The sequence below is a fragment of the Chlorocebus sabaeus genome, chromosome 24 (genome assembly GCF_047675955.1).
Source record: "Chlorocebus sabaeus isolate Y175 chromosome 24, mChlSab1.0.hap1, whole genome shotgun sequence".
Taxonomy (NCBI): domain Eukaryota; kingdom Metazoa; phylum Chordata; class Mammalia; order Primates; family Cercopithecidae; genus Chlorocebus; species Chlorocebus sabaeus.
In genome coordinates, this window is record NC_132927.1 from 39,061,720 (window position 1) to 39,077,813 (window position 16,094).

At 37.3% G+C, this 16,094-nt stretch overlaps 1 protein-coding gene across 1 annotated transcript in view; it reads right to left on the reverse strand.

The window, feature by feature from the left end:
- Positions 1 to 570: 570 nt before the first annotated feature.
- Positions 571 to 16,094, reverse strand: part of KCNH5 (potassium voltage-gated channel subfamily H member 5) — a 336,051-nt gene continuing 320,527 nt past the window's right edge. Inside the window, exon 11 of the mRNA XM_007986913.3 lies at positions 571 to 1,715. Coding sequence (XP_007985104.1) covers positions 768 to 1,715 — 948 coding nt within the window. The 3' untranslated portion in view covers positions 571 to 767. The remainder of the gene's footprint in view (positions 1,716 to 16,094) is intronic.

Here is a 16,094-nt window from a genome sequence, read left to right on the forward strand (position 1 = left end):
CTATATTAATAGTTTAGTATTTACGGTGTCGATAATGTCAGCCTACAAGATGGCAGCTGTTCTCCAAGAAGGAGGGAGTAGGGATTTCCTTACATAAGAGCTAATGATTACTATCTAAGTATAATGTTAAAAAAGGAGAGGTATAGTTGATCAAAAATGTAATTCATGCACAAAACCCATAGCAATAAGTTTTCAATACCCCACACTGTTATCTGACTTAGCAACAAAACAGTCATTTAAATGGAGCAAACATCGCCTGTAGGGGAAAAGAACCTAACACTAAGTTACAGAAAAATCCTATGGAAAGAGATCATAACATGGTACTAATAGTTTAAAAGATTGAACTCTTCCTTGGCATTAATCTATAATTTTAACTTAACAGAACAGTGAGAAAATGATAGCTCGATATACATACTCAGCCTGAGATCAAATTTGTCATGGCAACATTGGCAGGTTGGACCCTGATTCTTCAAATATTACATTGCCTTGGGTAACAAAAATCATACTCTTTTATTATAGAATAGAGATTATAAATAAATGTAAAGTGTGCATGCAGTCAACTGCATAATATACAAGCAATATCTATGTTTTTAATCATCATCTTCTTTGGCAGGCCAGAATCCAGCTGGACATGCAATATTTACATATCAAAATCCATGTGTGGTCATCATCTTGAAAGCAAGTGAAAATATATATATGTATATACTGTATATACACACATATGTATATACTGTTTTAATATATTAACAAATATATATGTATATATATTAAAAGTGGATTTCATCTTTGTCAGATTCAGGTGATTCAGGCCTTGAAACACTAAAAATATCCTGACATGGTATCTGGGGAGGTACTTGGAGTGGCATTTGGGATTTGGGAGACGAGGCCTGGGGTATGCTTTTCTCTGACAGTATTTTTAAAATTTCTGCCACCTGCTTTTCTAGGGCAGTCATTCTGCAGCTGAGCAGCTGGATGTCCTCTTTGAGTTCGTGTTTGACTTCCTGCAGTGTGGTCTGTAAGGCCTGCTCCGGGATGGGATAAAACGGGTGCTTGGCATCAGCCTGGATGGGACTGTGCTCCAGCGGACTTCGGGCCTCCCCAGCCTTATCCAAACGAAGGTCACTTTTTGTAATTCCACTGTCACAAGAATCTGTTTTCCTTAGTGGGTTTTTGGTCACACTGTTCTCTGAATCACTGCTCTTGGGATCCTCAGACAATAGCCCCATTGACTCAGCTTTAGTGACATTATTCCAGTCTTCCTTTTTCTCCTCATGGGCTCCCATATTATTCTTGAGTCGCAGCCACCCTTTTCCATTTCCATTCTTCATTCTTATTGGGCTGTTGACTTTGAGACATTTTTGGTCAGCACCGCCGTTGGGCTTGAGTTCCATGGCATCACGGTTGTTCTGCTTAAGGGATTCACTGGTTTTCACATAGGCCAGAGACGTCTGAATGGGAGTAATTTGTGACACAGTCACCACACTGGTGCCAGTGATGGAGGCTCCATTCTGTAAGGAGCGGCTCTCTACCTGGAGTTGGTTCCTCTCAGGGTCACCCTGTGTTGAGCCCTGATTCCGCAGCTCCTTCTGCTGCTTGAACTTCTGGAAGAGCTTTCTGACCGGGTGGTCCACAGGGATGCTGAGGGTCACCTCATTCTTCTGCCGGAGGCGCTCCTCCTCCTCTTTCTTCACATCACTGATCTTACGAAAGATGATCTGTGGAACGGGAGAGACAGTCATAGCCTGATTATAAAAGCAGATGGATTAACAGTTGTGTGACACTATGCTGTATGTGCTTTATGTTACAAAGAAAACCCTTCAACATTCAATAAGATTATTTCTGAGGGAAAAAATCCGAATGCCATTTATGGAATTGCATTTATGAAATTTATGGATGCAATATGCCTTAAACCCAACACGGAAATGTTGGCTACTTATTTACTTAGTTCTAGTCCCCTACATATCAGAGGGAGAATTACTCAAGAGACAACTGAGTAGAGGTACTTTGCTTCTAGTTTATGTTCCCATTATATTACTGTTTAGTAGGAAATACACAAACACACACACACACATATATATATGTATATATGTATACATATATAAGGAAATACATATTTATCCCTTAAATTTCTCTGTAATGAATTGCTACTTTTGTATGATTTTCCTTATTGTGTAGAAATAAGATTCAAAACCATTTTTAATATTATCCTCTGTTTGGGTATCAGATAGTAAGAATTCCAGGCTATAAATGCACTGAAAAGTTAGACAGTTTAGCAAATGGCACCTGGGGTGGGTGAGGGGAGAATTTAAATTTATTTATGTGACCCTAGAAGGCAGAACTAGAATTTGTGAGAAAACGTTTCTGGGAGGCAACACCAGCTCAGTACAGAGACTTCATTGCAAACTGCTCTCTATCGAATAAACTGCCACGAAAACTCATGATCATTCTAGCACTAAAAGGTTAAAATAGAAAGTATGTGTTTCATGTGACATGTTCACTGGGTTGGAGGTTGAACTCTTCAATTTCCAAGATTCTTTAAATTTTAAACATAAAACTAAATACATAGTACAGGTGAGAGGTTAGATATCCATAAATAAATGAGCATCATTTTATTTAAAATGTATTTTGAAGATAATAATGGGAAGAACTTATGACAACCCCATCAAAAGAAATAAAAAAAGTTGGCTATATAAGAAATTGCCACATATATTCTCACAGTTGGAAGTAAAGTTAATGCGTGAGATTTTTGCTCAGAGTCCTGAAAAGCAAAGTAACTGCAGGTGAAGGCTGTAAGGAAAATTAAAAAAAAAAAAGAGTTATATAAGATAAGGCACTTTCAGAATCAGACAATTTTATTACTCAAGGAAAATTACTTACCTTGATCACCCTCTGTACGTTGTTGGTTAGAGTAGAAACACATGTGAAGCATGCATTATCTAACCCATAACAGACACTCAACATACATTGGGTCTCTCTCCTTGAACTCTCATAAAACACTCCTCTCTGAAACCATTTACTATCCTTTGAATATTCAGCAGCTGCCTGGAGTAACATATAATCATTGATTTTACACCAAAACCTGATACTATTGATGGTCACCGTTAACAGAAAAGTCAGAAAGGTAGGAATTCCCCTTCCAGGTAAGAGGGCATTTTCTAAAATGAGATTGATGCACTAAATTCAGCTTATCAAGTGGTAATAATTTGTATTTTAAAATAAATTCAGTAACTGTAAAGGCCAATATATTTTTTTCTTGTTAGTGGCACATGAAATTGGGTCTTTTAAAACTATGTAATAATAATATCAAATTCTGATATCAAAGCTCCAGCAGTTTAATTAGAAGTCTTTCAAAGGGTTGACACATTTCTTATGCTTCCCAAGTAAACATAGGTTGTACTAAGTCTTCAAGATATGAACATTCTTTAGAACCAGACAGACCCAGACACAGAAATACAGATACTATTTTCCTATTTCAGCCCCTTTTTGAAAAAGTACTCACTTTGATTCTATGGGTGGACATGAGAGGCTTAATGTGAATAATTTTCCACATCCCCCTTCCCATTCACCACTGGCCCTTTTTACTTTTTTAAGGTGGTCGTTTAGCCTAGGATAGACAGAGTGTTGGTTCGATGTAGTAACTGAGAGCAGCCTTCACATTTGGGAAAAGGGAACCGTTTCAAAGTCAGTGGAGTGTGACAGGTGCTAGGCACACAGGAAGGTCAGGTAAAATGCAGGTCCCCTGTGCAATATTTGGGACACACTAAAAACACCAGACATTAAAAATCTGAATTGGACGTATGTATCCTTTAGCAAATGTTCATTGTTTATCAGAATTTTAATTTTACCTTGGAGTCCTGTATTTTTGTTTGCTACATTTGGCAACCCTATTAGTATATACAGACAAGGACATTCCTATCTTTGTAATGTCTACACGTCCTGCCACACAGAGACTATACTGAAAGATTTGGTATTACTGATATCTGAGAATTTGTGGACACCTTAGGCAAGAGCCTTATTTGTTTAGATTTGTCAATATAATGGCCAATCATTGCTTGCAATTATTGTGTGCTTACCAAGTTCAAGGTGTTTTGTGATGTAAGACTGTAACATGCCCATGTAAAATACCAATAAAATAAATCTTTCCCAGCTTCCTTGACCACCAGCTGCCCCATCCACCCAACCAAGAACAAAGAAAAGTGTTTGAATTGCTACTATTTAGCTAGAAACAAAGACTCCAAATACAAAAATACATAGAGCAAAGTGGGTCCTGGCACAGGGCTTGATTTCCACCTATACCAGGGGACAAATGAGATAGAGCTGGATCTGTATTTTGCTGTCAAGAAATGTAAAAGTAACAGGGAAGGAGAAAAAATCGAGCTCTGGTACATTAGATGACAGAATTCTGAGCACTGCACATTGTTCCTTTCCCCCTTTTTACTCCCGGAAGATAGGAAATTAAGTAATTTCAAACATAGCTCCCTCGAGGTTTGAGGGTACTTATGACCAACAAGACTGGTCCTGAATTGTTACTGAGTTTGCAGAACAGCAGGACCTACACATCCAGTCTCAGGAGGCAGCAATGCACGGTGGAAAAACATGCTCTTTAGAGAGCCAAAGATCCCTTCTTTGTTCCTTGCCCTTCACTTCCTTTATAGCTCAGAGGGGCACTGGCTGGGATGCCCTAGAGCTCAGTAAGCCACTGAAGTCAGTCATTCGTGAATTCAGTCTGCTAGAAGCCAGCCAAGGCAAAAGCACTGTGTGAGGTGGGAAAAGTTATTGCACCCCGTAGGTCACCTGCCACCAGGGACTTTCAGGCCATCAATTATGCCACACATAAAGAGAGCCAGCAGTTGGACATGACCAGCTCAAAAGTCAACACTCTGAGGAGTGGCTACAGGCCCTCCAGATCTCAGACCCAAGCCCTAAGTCCTGAAGTAGATCCCCCTTTTTCCTTAGCAGCAGGCCTGCTGACAATCTGCAGCCCAATGAGAGGAGAAGCAAGTGCAGGAGGAAGGTTAGAAAGAGGGGGTCATGAGGAGATTTATCACCCAGTCTATACAACTGTAACTGAAGCCTAACTGAAAACAGTAACACTTGGGTTTGGTCAACTACTTATTATATCCAGGTTTGTAAGAGGTAGATTTTTTTTAAAAAAATTACTAGTTTGAATTGACTGTATAGGATTAGATTACATTTATTTTATTTTACTTTTGACTATGGAACAAAATAATGGTATTGTAAAATGATTATAAAATAGCTGTATGTAGCAAAGTGGTCACTTCCACACATGTATTTTCCCATTTAAGTGTCATAAATGAGAACATTTTATGAGCTAGGTCCTATTCTCTACTGTAGGACACAGGTCCTACTATTCTTATATTACAGAGAAGCCAATTGAGGCATAAAGAGTTAAGTGGTTTCCCTTAAGTCACACAACTGAGTGTCCAGGATACAAATCCGAGGGGTCAAATTCCAAACAGTCTTAACCATTCCACTCTCCTGCTCCTCAAGGTAACTTTTATACTTTCTCCTGGACTCCGTGAAAACTTGGATAGATGAATGGGTAAAGTAGGAAGTCGTGCAGCAGTTTCACACCCAGCAGGTCACCCTTCACAGAGCCTTTGCCATGGAGAACCAACCCTGAAAGCAGTGAATTGAACATGATCGAAGCTCTGTACTTGCTGGGAAAGTGGTAGCCTTGACCAGCACTTTGAAAGAGCTTTGTGGGAGGCAGTCTCTAGACCCTCCTCCTCCCCGCCTTGCATTTTTGTTTTGTTTTTAACTTCCTTCTACATATATTAAATATACTACCTTTATGGAAGGCAGGGGGCAGGGAGGGTCACAGAATGTGACTTTCCCTGGACTTTGACATCATCCTTGATTCCATTTACACCTAAATCATTTGTTTATTAGAATAGGGATTTCTGTCTGCTTTGCTAACTGCTATATCTCAAGTGTCTATAACATGCCTGCCACGTTGAAATTCCTCTATAAATAAATGTTATTCATTAGTTCAAGAACCTTTTCATACATTCAGCAAATGTATGTTTGTTACAAATAAGAAGGGCACTTTATAGTTCCTTCACTATGTTCCGCTCTCTAAACAATGAATCAGTGCTATCTGTATATTATTATTATTATTATTGATCATTAATGTCTACTCCTCATTTGGAAGCAGGAGCTATATAATTTGCCTTCTGGCATTCCTAGAACCTGGCCAACTGCTGAACAAATGCATACTGGGTAGACTCACGTTCAAATCTTTGACCCACAAATCAGTCATTGAAAGGTCTTAAATCAGAATCTGCTTTGATTTCATTGCAAGGATGCAACAATATCCATTAGAAGCTTATTTTCTAACTTATGACAAAACAAAATTTTCTTTCCTACTGCAAGGTAAGAGAATATAGGCACTGGAATTAAAAACAAATGAAAAATGTAAAGGTGATAGGTGATTTAATCATGCTTATGGGCTTTAAACACTAATTTACAAGGTGCTACCACCAGCTGATCCATATCTTATATGCAAAGTATGATAGTTTTTGTTTTGTAGTTTAAAAGAATGTACAAATATAATACATAAGAAGATAAAACATCAGGGATGCCTAACATAAGTAACTCACTGTATTTCAAAAACATGAAATGCAATTAGGCCCTCTCTATAAGTCCTTACAGTTTCAGAGATAGTTTTATGACCTAAGCTCCAATATTGAGTAACATTGAATATTTATCACTAAGAAAACTACAATTCTATGGTAATTATTATACATTACCATTATGAGTATTCTCAAATTAATTCTGCTGAACGTTTCCTTTTAAGAAGTGCTTTTTGGCTGGGAATGGTGGTTCATGCCTGCAATCCCAGCTCTTTGGGAGGCCAAAGTGGGAGGATCATTTGAGCCCAGAAGTTTGAGACCACCCTGGTAACACAGGAAGACCCTATCTCTACAATAAAATTAAAAAAAAAAAAAAAAAAAAAAAGACACGTATGGTGGTGCACGCCCGTGGTCCTAGCTACTTGGGAGGCTGAGGCAGAAGGATCACCTGAGCTCAGGAATCTGAGGTTCCAATAAGTTATGATCATGCTATTGCATGTCAACCTGGGTCTCAAAAATCATAATAAAAATTTTAAAAGGAAGGGCTTTTTACCTTTAACTTTATTTTTAACATGCATGTCGTAAAATGGTTCAACTTAACATAGTGGAAACATCGATAAATTTTATTTAAACTCTTTAAAATGGTGTGTTTTATTTACATTTTTAAAATTGCATCCTACACTTTGGCCGTTGAAAGAACCTATAAACAGTAAGATTTTTCAAAATCCAATTGAATCTTTCATGGGCAACTCGCAGATTGTAACTCAAAAAGTAAAATGTCTCCTGCTAATTCAATATGTAATTTATATACTTTAATTTTACCCAATTATTATATGGATGATCATTTTTCTCTAAAAACCAAGCATTTTTTTAACCATGAAGAAATGATTATAGAAAGTGTTAAAGGATTTGAGTTCATAAGAGTTCAACTTGTATGAATTAAATGGTGTGAAAAAATGTATATCCTTACTGATCAGTGTAGTATTAAAAGAAGTCAGCTTTTAAAAATCTAATATTTGGTTTTATTCTCAGTACTAAAAACCTAGACCCTTTTTACTTGATGTACATTGTGTCCATCTTTTGTCCAATGGCAAATCAGATTGCTGCTGAACGCTACAAAAATTAAGGACAAAATTTAAAAACCAGAAATCGGGCTACGGTTCCAGCTACACGTTTATTGGCAGAATGCACAATCACCTGTACTGTTTCTATCAGCAAAGAGATTTATTTCATTTAAGCTTTATTTTTCTCTGTACTTCATTATGTTCTGCAGAATCCATGCGGGAAGGTTTAATTTATTTAAATGATAAAAGCTTCTTAAACGTAACAGGGAACATGGCCAACAGAGCTTTCCATTTCAAAAGTAGGGCACTTGATCATAAAAGTGATATCAAAATTGAATAATTTGAATGTGTACTGAACTTTGAAATCCAATAAAGGCAAGAAAAGAATGGTTAGAATCATTTGTTCAATGACATGGATTTAGTGTTATATAATTTGCAGAAAAGAAAGAGGTGTTTTCTCTCAAATGGCTCATCACTTACAAGATCTGTGAATCGACTAGGAATTTACAGCTATATGTGATCAAGCAGTGAGTAGCTCTGGTTCATTTGACTCTCCTGGGATTTAGTTGGTTTGATTCTTTGGTTCTTCTTACTGTTTCCATAATCTTAGTCACAAATTCTGACTCTAGCCCTCCAATCCATGACAACCTGAACTAATACAACAAAGCATTATTTATTCAACACTACCATGTATATATCAGAGGCTGTAAACTCTCAGTGAAGGCCACAGTGATGGGGCTGTTGCAAATGACCATTCTACAAATTTAGATGTGCTTAGGGTAACAATGATGCATGATACTCTGTTTTGAGACGTGGCAGCCTTGTTTACTTCAGTCACTCATAAATCTAGAAGCTCTCCAAGGGCACAAAACGTGTTACAGATCTAATTCAGCCTCTTAGGCCCTAAAACTTTTGAACAATTAATTAATTAAGCAAATGTAAAGAAAAAGGAAGGAAGGAAAATGGGTAGAGAGGAAAAAGGAAGGAAGAAAGGGAGGAAGGGAGGGAGGGATAGAAGGAGGGAAGAAAGGAGCGACGGGAAGGGATAGGGAAGGAATCTCTTTTGGTTTTGCTAATGTGTAGGTAATGCCTAATGTAAGAATGATCGGTATGATGCAAATGCAAAAGATTCTAGAATAACTAATACAGTTACTGAAATAACTAATGAAATGTTCTAAGCATCATTTTCTTTACCATGTAAAAGATCATTTATCTCAATTCTGAATTCAGGCTATCATAAACATGAAAATATATTTTTCACAATGAACAAAACATAGATTGTAAACTTTACCAACGCTAGCCTAACTTTGAAATATGGTGCTCAATGCATATGTTTTTATTTGTACAAATTTTTCATTTAAAAAAAAAAACAGAAGGAAAGTAAAGTCTTCAAAAGCAAGAATACAGCTATTCCAAGGTTAATCTGACAAGCTTTTTTTTTTTTAGACAGAGTCTTACTCTGTCGCCCAGGCTGGAGTGCAGTGGTGCAATCTCGGCTCACCACAAGCTCTGCCTCCTGGGTTCACGCCATTCTCCTGCCTCAGCCTCCTGAGTAGCTGGGACTACAGGCACCCACCACCATGCCCAGCTAAGTTTTTGTATTTTCAGTACAGACAGGGTTTCACCATGTTAGCCAGGATGGTCTCAATATCCTGACCTCGTGATCCGACCACCTCAGCCTCTGACAAGATTTTGATTCATTGTATCAAACACTGCAGTAGCCCATGAATTGCTCTCCTTGCCTCAATTTTTAGTCTCATTTTTCTTCATTCTACTCTTTGCTGCTGACTGTAAAATATAATAGTGTACTAGTCTAAAAATTACAGAATAAAATCCAAACTCCTTAGTAAGGAGTCAGCAATCCAGCAGTGGTCCAGCCCTACCTGCTTCTCTAACCTCTGCTTCCTTCACTCCTCACTTGGCCTCCACAAACCTGCCAGACTGAGTCACTTTGAGTTTGAGCATGTATTTATGATACTGCATATATTGTTCTTCTTCCTCCTCCTCACCCCCTGAGAACTCCTACATGTCCTTTGATACTCAGCTCAACTGTGTCCTTCCTTATAAGGTAAGACTAGCTACATAATTTTTAGAGCCCAATGCAAGATAAAAATTCAGGATCTCTAACATCATACTTTATAGTAAAGTACTAGAAGCTTTCCCCCTAATATCAGCAAAGAGAGGAGCAGGGATGATCCCATTGCTTCTACTTAACATTGTATTGGGGGTTCTAGCCAAGGAAATTGTCGGGAAAATAAAATAAAAGTTATCCAGAATAGAAAGGAAGAATTAAAACTCCTCTAGAGATGACATGATCATGCATATAGAAAAATCTTAAGAAATACAAGAAAAGCCCATTAGAATTGATAAAGGAGTTCAGCAAGGATGTAGTATATGCATTCAATATAAAAATCTGTTATATTTCTATGCACTAGCCATGAACCATCTGAAAATGAAATTAAGAAAATAATGTTATTGACAATAGCTTCAAGGAGAACAAAAGAAATAAATTTAGCAAAAGAAGAGGTATAGGAGTTGCACCTAGAAAAACTACAAAATATGGACATATATTAAAGAAAACCTAAATAAATGGAAAGATATCTCATGTTTACATATTGAAAGATGATATTGCTAACATGGCAATACTACCCAAGTTGCTCTATAGTTTCGATACAATTTTCATCAAAATTTCAACTGCCCATTTTTCAGAAATTGATAAACCAACCCTAAATTTTAGATGAAAATGCAAGGGACTCAGAATAGTTGAAACAACATTGGAAAAAGAGAACAAAGTTGGAGGACTTACACCTAACACTTTTAAAATGTATAACAAAGCTACAGTAATTAAAGGATTTGGTACTGGCATAAGAATAGACATAGATATCGGTGGAATACAGCTGACAGTCCTGAAATAAACCTATGCATCTATGGTCAACTGGTTTTTGACAAGGGTGTCAAAGCAATTCAATGATGAAAGAAGAATAATCTTTTGAAAAAAATGGTACGGAAACAACTGCATATGCACAAACAACAAATGAATGTGGATATCTGCCTAACACCATATACAAAATTAAACTTATAATGGATAAAATACCTAACCGTAAGAGCTAAAACATTAAAGTTCTTAGAAGAAAGCAAACGTGTAAATTTTAGTGACCCTGAATTAGACAATGATTTTTTAGATAGGTACATAAATCTCAAGGCAGGAAAGAACAAATAAATTAATTGGACTTCATCAAAATTAAAAATGCTTGTACTTCAAAAGACATTATCAAAGTGAAAAGACAACTCACAGAATTAGAGAAAATATTTGCAAATAATATATCTGATTGCATAAAGTAAAGCTGGTATACACCACGGAATATTACCCAGACACAAAACTGAATGCAATCATGTCCTGTGCAGCAACATGGATGCAGCTGGAAGTCATTATCCTACATTAACACAGAAACAGAAAATCAAATGCTGCATGGTCTCACTTACAAGTAAGAGGTAAACATTGGGTATACACAGATGTAAAGATGGGAACAATAGACACCAGGGACTCTAAAGAGGGAGGAAAGGGGGAAGGGTTAAAAAATTAATTATTGGGTAGTTTTTCACTACCCAATATTGGGTACTCTGTTCACTATTTGGGTGATGGGTTCAATAGAAGCCCCAACCCCATGCAACAAACCTGCACATCTACCCCCTGAATTTAAAATATAATAACAATAATAAATCTGATATAGGTTTAGTATCCAGAATACATAAAGAGCTATTATAACTCAGAAATAAAAAGACAAAAGAAAAATAATTTTAAAATCATCAAAAAATTTGAACAGACATTTATTCAAAGAAGGTATACAAATGGCCAATAGGCATATGAAAAGATACTCATCATTAGTCACTAGAGAAATGCAAATTAAAACTACAATAAGCTATCATTTCACACCCTGTAGGATGGCTGTAATAAAAAACACAGAAAATAACAAGTGTTGGAAGGATGTGGAGAAACTAGCGCCTTCACACATTGCTGGAAGGAATATAAAATGGTATAGCCTCTGTGGAAAAGAGCTTGGCAGTGCCTCAAAAAGTAAACCATAGAGTAGCCATATGACCCAGCAATTCTACTCCTATATATCCAAGAGAATTGAAAACATATAGTCAAACAAAAACTTGTACATGAATGTTCACAGCAGCATCATTTATGATAGCCAAATATTAGAAACATCCCACATATTCATTAATGGATGAGTTGACAAAAATGTGGTGTATCCACACAATGAAATACTATTCAGTCACCAAAAGAAATAAAGTATAGACACATAATGCAACGTTGAGAAACCTGGAAAACATCATGCTAAGTGAGAGGAACCTGACTCAAGGGGCCACATCTTAAATGATTTCACTTATATGAAATGTACTGACTTGGCAAATTGAGAATCAGAGATAATATGAATGGTTGCTAGGCATAAGGGAAAGTGAGAAAGTGGAATGACCACAAATGTTTGTGGGTTTCTTCTGGGGATGATGAAAATGTACTAGAATTAGATAATGGGGATGGCTGTACAACTTTGTGAATATACTAAAAAATGCTAAATTATATACTTAAAATATTGTGAGTTGTATGGAATGGGAACTATATAGAGTTCCTTGTTCAAAATTACGAAGAATTTCAAGATGACAAAAACAGAACATTACACCAAAAGCAGGATCCTTCCAAATGCATGGCCCTGCATATCTGCACAGGTTGCACACCCATGAAGCCAGCTACAAAGCTTTCACCAGCCTCTCAGTCAGAGTTGGTCCATCCTACGCTATACCCCAATAGCACGCACTTTACGTCTGATAAAAGAAAAACTTCCGCCGAATTAAATTTAAAGGAGTTTAATTGAGCAATGAATGATTCGTGAATTGGGCAGCCCCCAGCATCACAGCGGATTCACAAACACTCCAGCGCAGCCACGTGGTGAAAGAAGATTTGTAGACAAAAAAGGGAAAAGATATACAGAAATCGAAAGTGAGGTACAGAATGGCTGGATTGGTTACAGCGCAGTGGTTCCCTTACTTGAACAATCTGAAGACTCAGCAGTGTATGAATGGTTGAAGTACGGTGCTAGGATTGCCCAAGACTTAGCTATTGATACAGGCACATACTCCTAAATTAGGTTTTCAATCTTGTCTACCTATTAAGCTACGTTGCAGTTCATCCACAAGGACTCAAATACAGAAGTACAGAGTCCTTCTCAGACCATATTTAGTTCACTTTAACGTGCCTCTTATTAAGTGGTAGGATGCAGCACATGCAAGATATTTACATTATGGATATGTGTTAAACATCTACCATGTTCCACGCTCTGTTTTAGAGTTAAGAATATATCTGTAAACAAAGCAAAACTCCTGAGGTATTTTATATGATGTCAGATGGTGATGGGGGCTACAAAGAAAAATGAAGTATAAGGGCATAGGGAATGGCAGAGTGGTTGAGTATCTATGAGGAGGTGATACTTGCTCAGAGATATTCATGAATGCAGAAGTGGGCGACGGAGAGGGCTCAGAGAGGGGAAATCTTAAGGTGGGGATATGCTTTGTATGTTTCAAGCACATTAAGGAAGATACAGTGGGTAGCCTTCAGTAAACAGGAGGAGAATGCTGGAGAGGACGTGGAAGAGGTAGCCAGGGACTTCAGATTTTACCTGTGAGACGAGGGAAAGTCATGGGAAATTTGGAGCAGAGGATTCACATAATCTCACTTCCACTCACTTCCACACTGAACAGTTGGAAAGATAGAAGAAGAGATACTAGTAAAGAGACTTTTTGACCCCGTCTCTACTAAAAAAAAAAAATAATAATAATAATAATTAACCAGGTGTGGTGGCAGGCACCTGTAGTCCCAGCTACTCGGGAGGCTGAGGCAGGAGAATGGCTTGAACCCAGAGGCGGAGCTTGCAGTGAGCTGAGATCACGCCACTGCACTCCAGCCTGGGCAACAGAGTGAGACTCCGTCTCAAACAAACAAACAAAAAGGAATTTTCGAGTAGTTCAGGTGAGATATCATGGTAATTTAGATTAGGGAGATAGAAATGGAGGGAGTGAGAAGCAGCTTCAGATTTATTTGGTCAGTAAAACTGACAGGTTTGTAGATGTGCTGGATGAATAATCCCAGAGGGGGAAAAAAAGTCTTAAAAAATCAAAACAAAACAAAACACTCTTTTAGTCTAAGCCAAAGGACAAATGGTAGTGCCATTTTCCAAGATGGGGATACCTGGAATGGTGGCCTATAAACTAGAAAGATGAGTTTTCCACACCATTATGGATGTGCATGCATGCGTGCACATACACACACACACACACACACAGTGTATATCTATATACACACATGCACAGTATGCAAAAGTGAAGAATAGGATAACTGACTAAACACTCCTATAAAAATGGCAAAGAGTGATGGCTGTGGACTGGGTCTATAGCAGTGATGAAGTCTACCAGGCAGGCATTCTGAGGTCCCTCTGCCCTGGCAGTGGGATAAATTCCTTTATTATTCTCTTAGTCAGCTATCAGGGATAAGCTCTTTCACCCATTGATGAAATAGATCTCCTGATTCTATGTTCTCCTGATTCTGTGTCTCCTGATTCTATGTTCTTGGAGGTTCTTCTTTGTCCGTATTTCTCTATAGTGAGATCTGATATGGGTATTGGAGAATTTGTCCTATTTTATGACTGTAGGGTTTCCTCAGCTACTTCCTGCCTGTGCAAATTTGAGGACCCAAAGTTTGCTTTTGGGCTCACAGAAAAAAGATTTTTTAAAGATTAAACTTGTGGTTTCTTTGGGAATGTAATTTTCACAAAAACTTTAGTAAGCTTCTGATCTATTTACAGTCAATTCCATGTTCTGAGAACTTCACAAGAAGTACTTTCCTAGATATAATTCTCTGGTCTGATTTAATCTTTTGCTTTCTTGACACCATGTTTCTCTCTCTCTCTCTCTCTCTTTTTCTATGGCAAATAGATTGGCAACTGTATTGAAGGTTTCATTCTTGGCGGGAAGGCCAGATTCCTAATCCCATCTTTGCCTCCAAACTGATTCTTAACAGATTTTTTTTATACAATGAATTTTAATTTTACTATTAATTCCCTTCTCCCTAGTCTAATTTCATTTCCATATCTACATACAAACCAGCCAACACTAATGTGGCATCATCTCTTTCATTTAGTGCCATGTTAAACATAACTAGCTACAACTGAACATTACTAATATTGTTTTCCACCCTTTTCCAATAGAGCTACAGCACTGGAAAGCAATCACAGGTAACAAATATACCAAATGTTTTGTTATTAAATAATACTTGTCTTCATCTTTCTAAGTCTCAAATATCAATTTCCTTATCTGTTTTCACTCACATGTTTTAGAATAAATGGTGAGAGAGCCCACTACTGGAATCAATTTCAGTCAATGCCCAATAGCATTGGAATTGCCAACTAACCATTAGCATTCTAAAATTTAGAAAAAATTCAGAAGAATATCATCATTTTATTTCTAAGTTCTTAGCATTGAATTTTCAGCACACCCAAGCTCATTTGAACAAAATGATAAAGAAAAACCCTCACCCTCATGTTTTGCTGGGAATGTAAGAATACAGCTCCCAATATTTGCCTGAGGCCATTAAATGAACCATTAGACCACATTGTCTTTGAAATATAATTATTCCAGTTACAATACAGATTGTTTTCACATGTTTTCATTGTGGAAACATTAAAATAAAATTCCCAGGATTAGGGGAGCTGTACTAAGTACTACAAATGGATTATTGTCTCAGTTAATTTTCATAATAATCCATTAAAAAGATGAAAAAAACTGAGGCTTAGGGAGATTTAAAAATCTTCCCCAAGTCTACACAGTGAAGAGTGACAAAGCAGGGTTTCCAACCAAGGTTCACTGGACTTAAGGACTAGGCTACTCTAAGAATACCTGAAATAAATTTTTGTAACTGGCCTGGAGTAAAGGAAATTAAATGATGAAGGAGGTTGAATCACCTACTCATGAATCACTGAAAGTTATGACTCCATAGGCTGGACGTTTAACATACAGAAGTAAATACAAACATACTAATATATACTGGGACCCTTCAGCATGTATGTAAAAAATAACATCATTTGACATTGGCAAATGTAATATGCTTTATAAAGCTCTTCCATGTTACCTCATTTTCCCCTTGCAACTCTGTATATCAGTCAGGGCAATTATTATTATTATTTCCATTTGACAGTTGAGGCTCAGAGAAGTTATATGACTTGCCTAAGCTCACCAGCTAGTAAATAGCCAAGCTCTGACTGAAACTCATTTCCTATTGCTAACTCCAATGTTCCTTCCACTATTTTCTACCGACACTGCTAATGCTATGTACAATTCTGTTTTGTAGTTTGTAATGCACTTTCAAATACAGTACCCTACT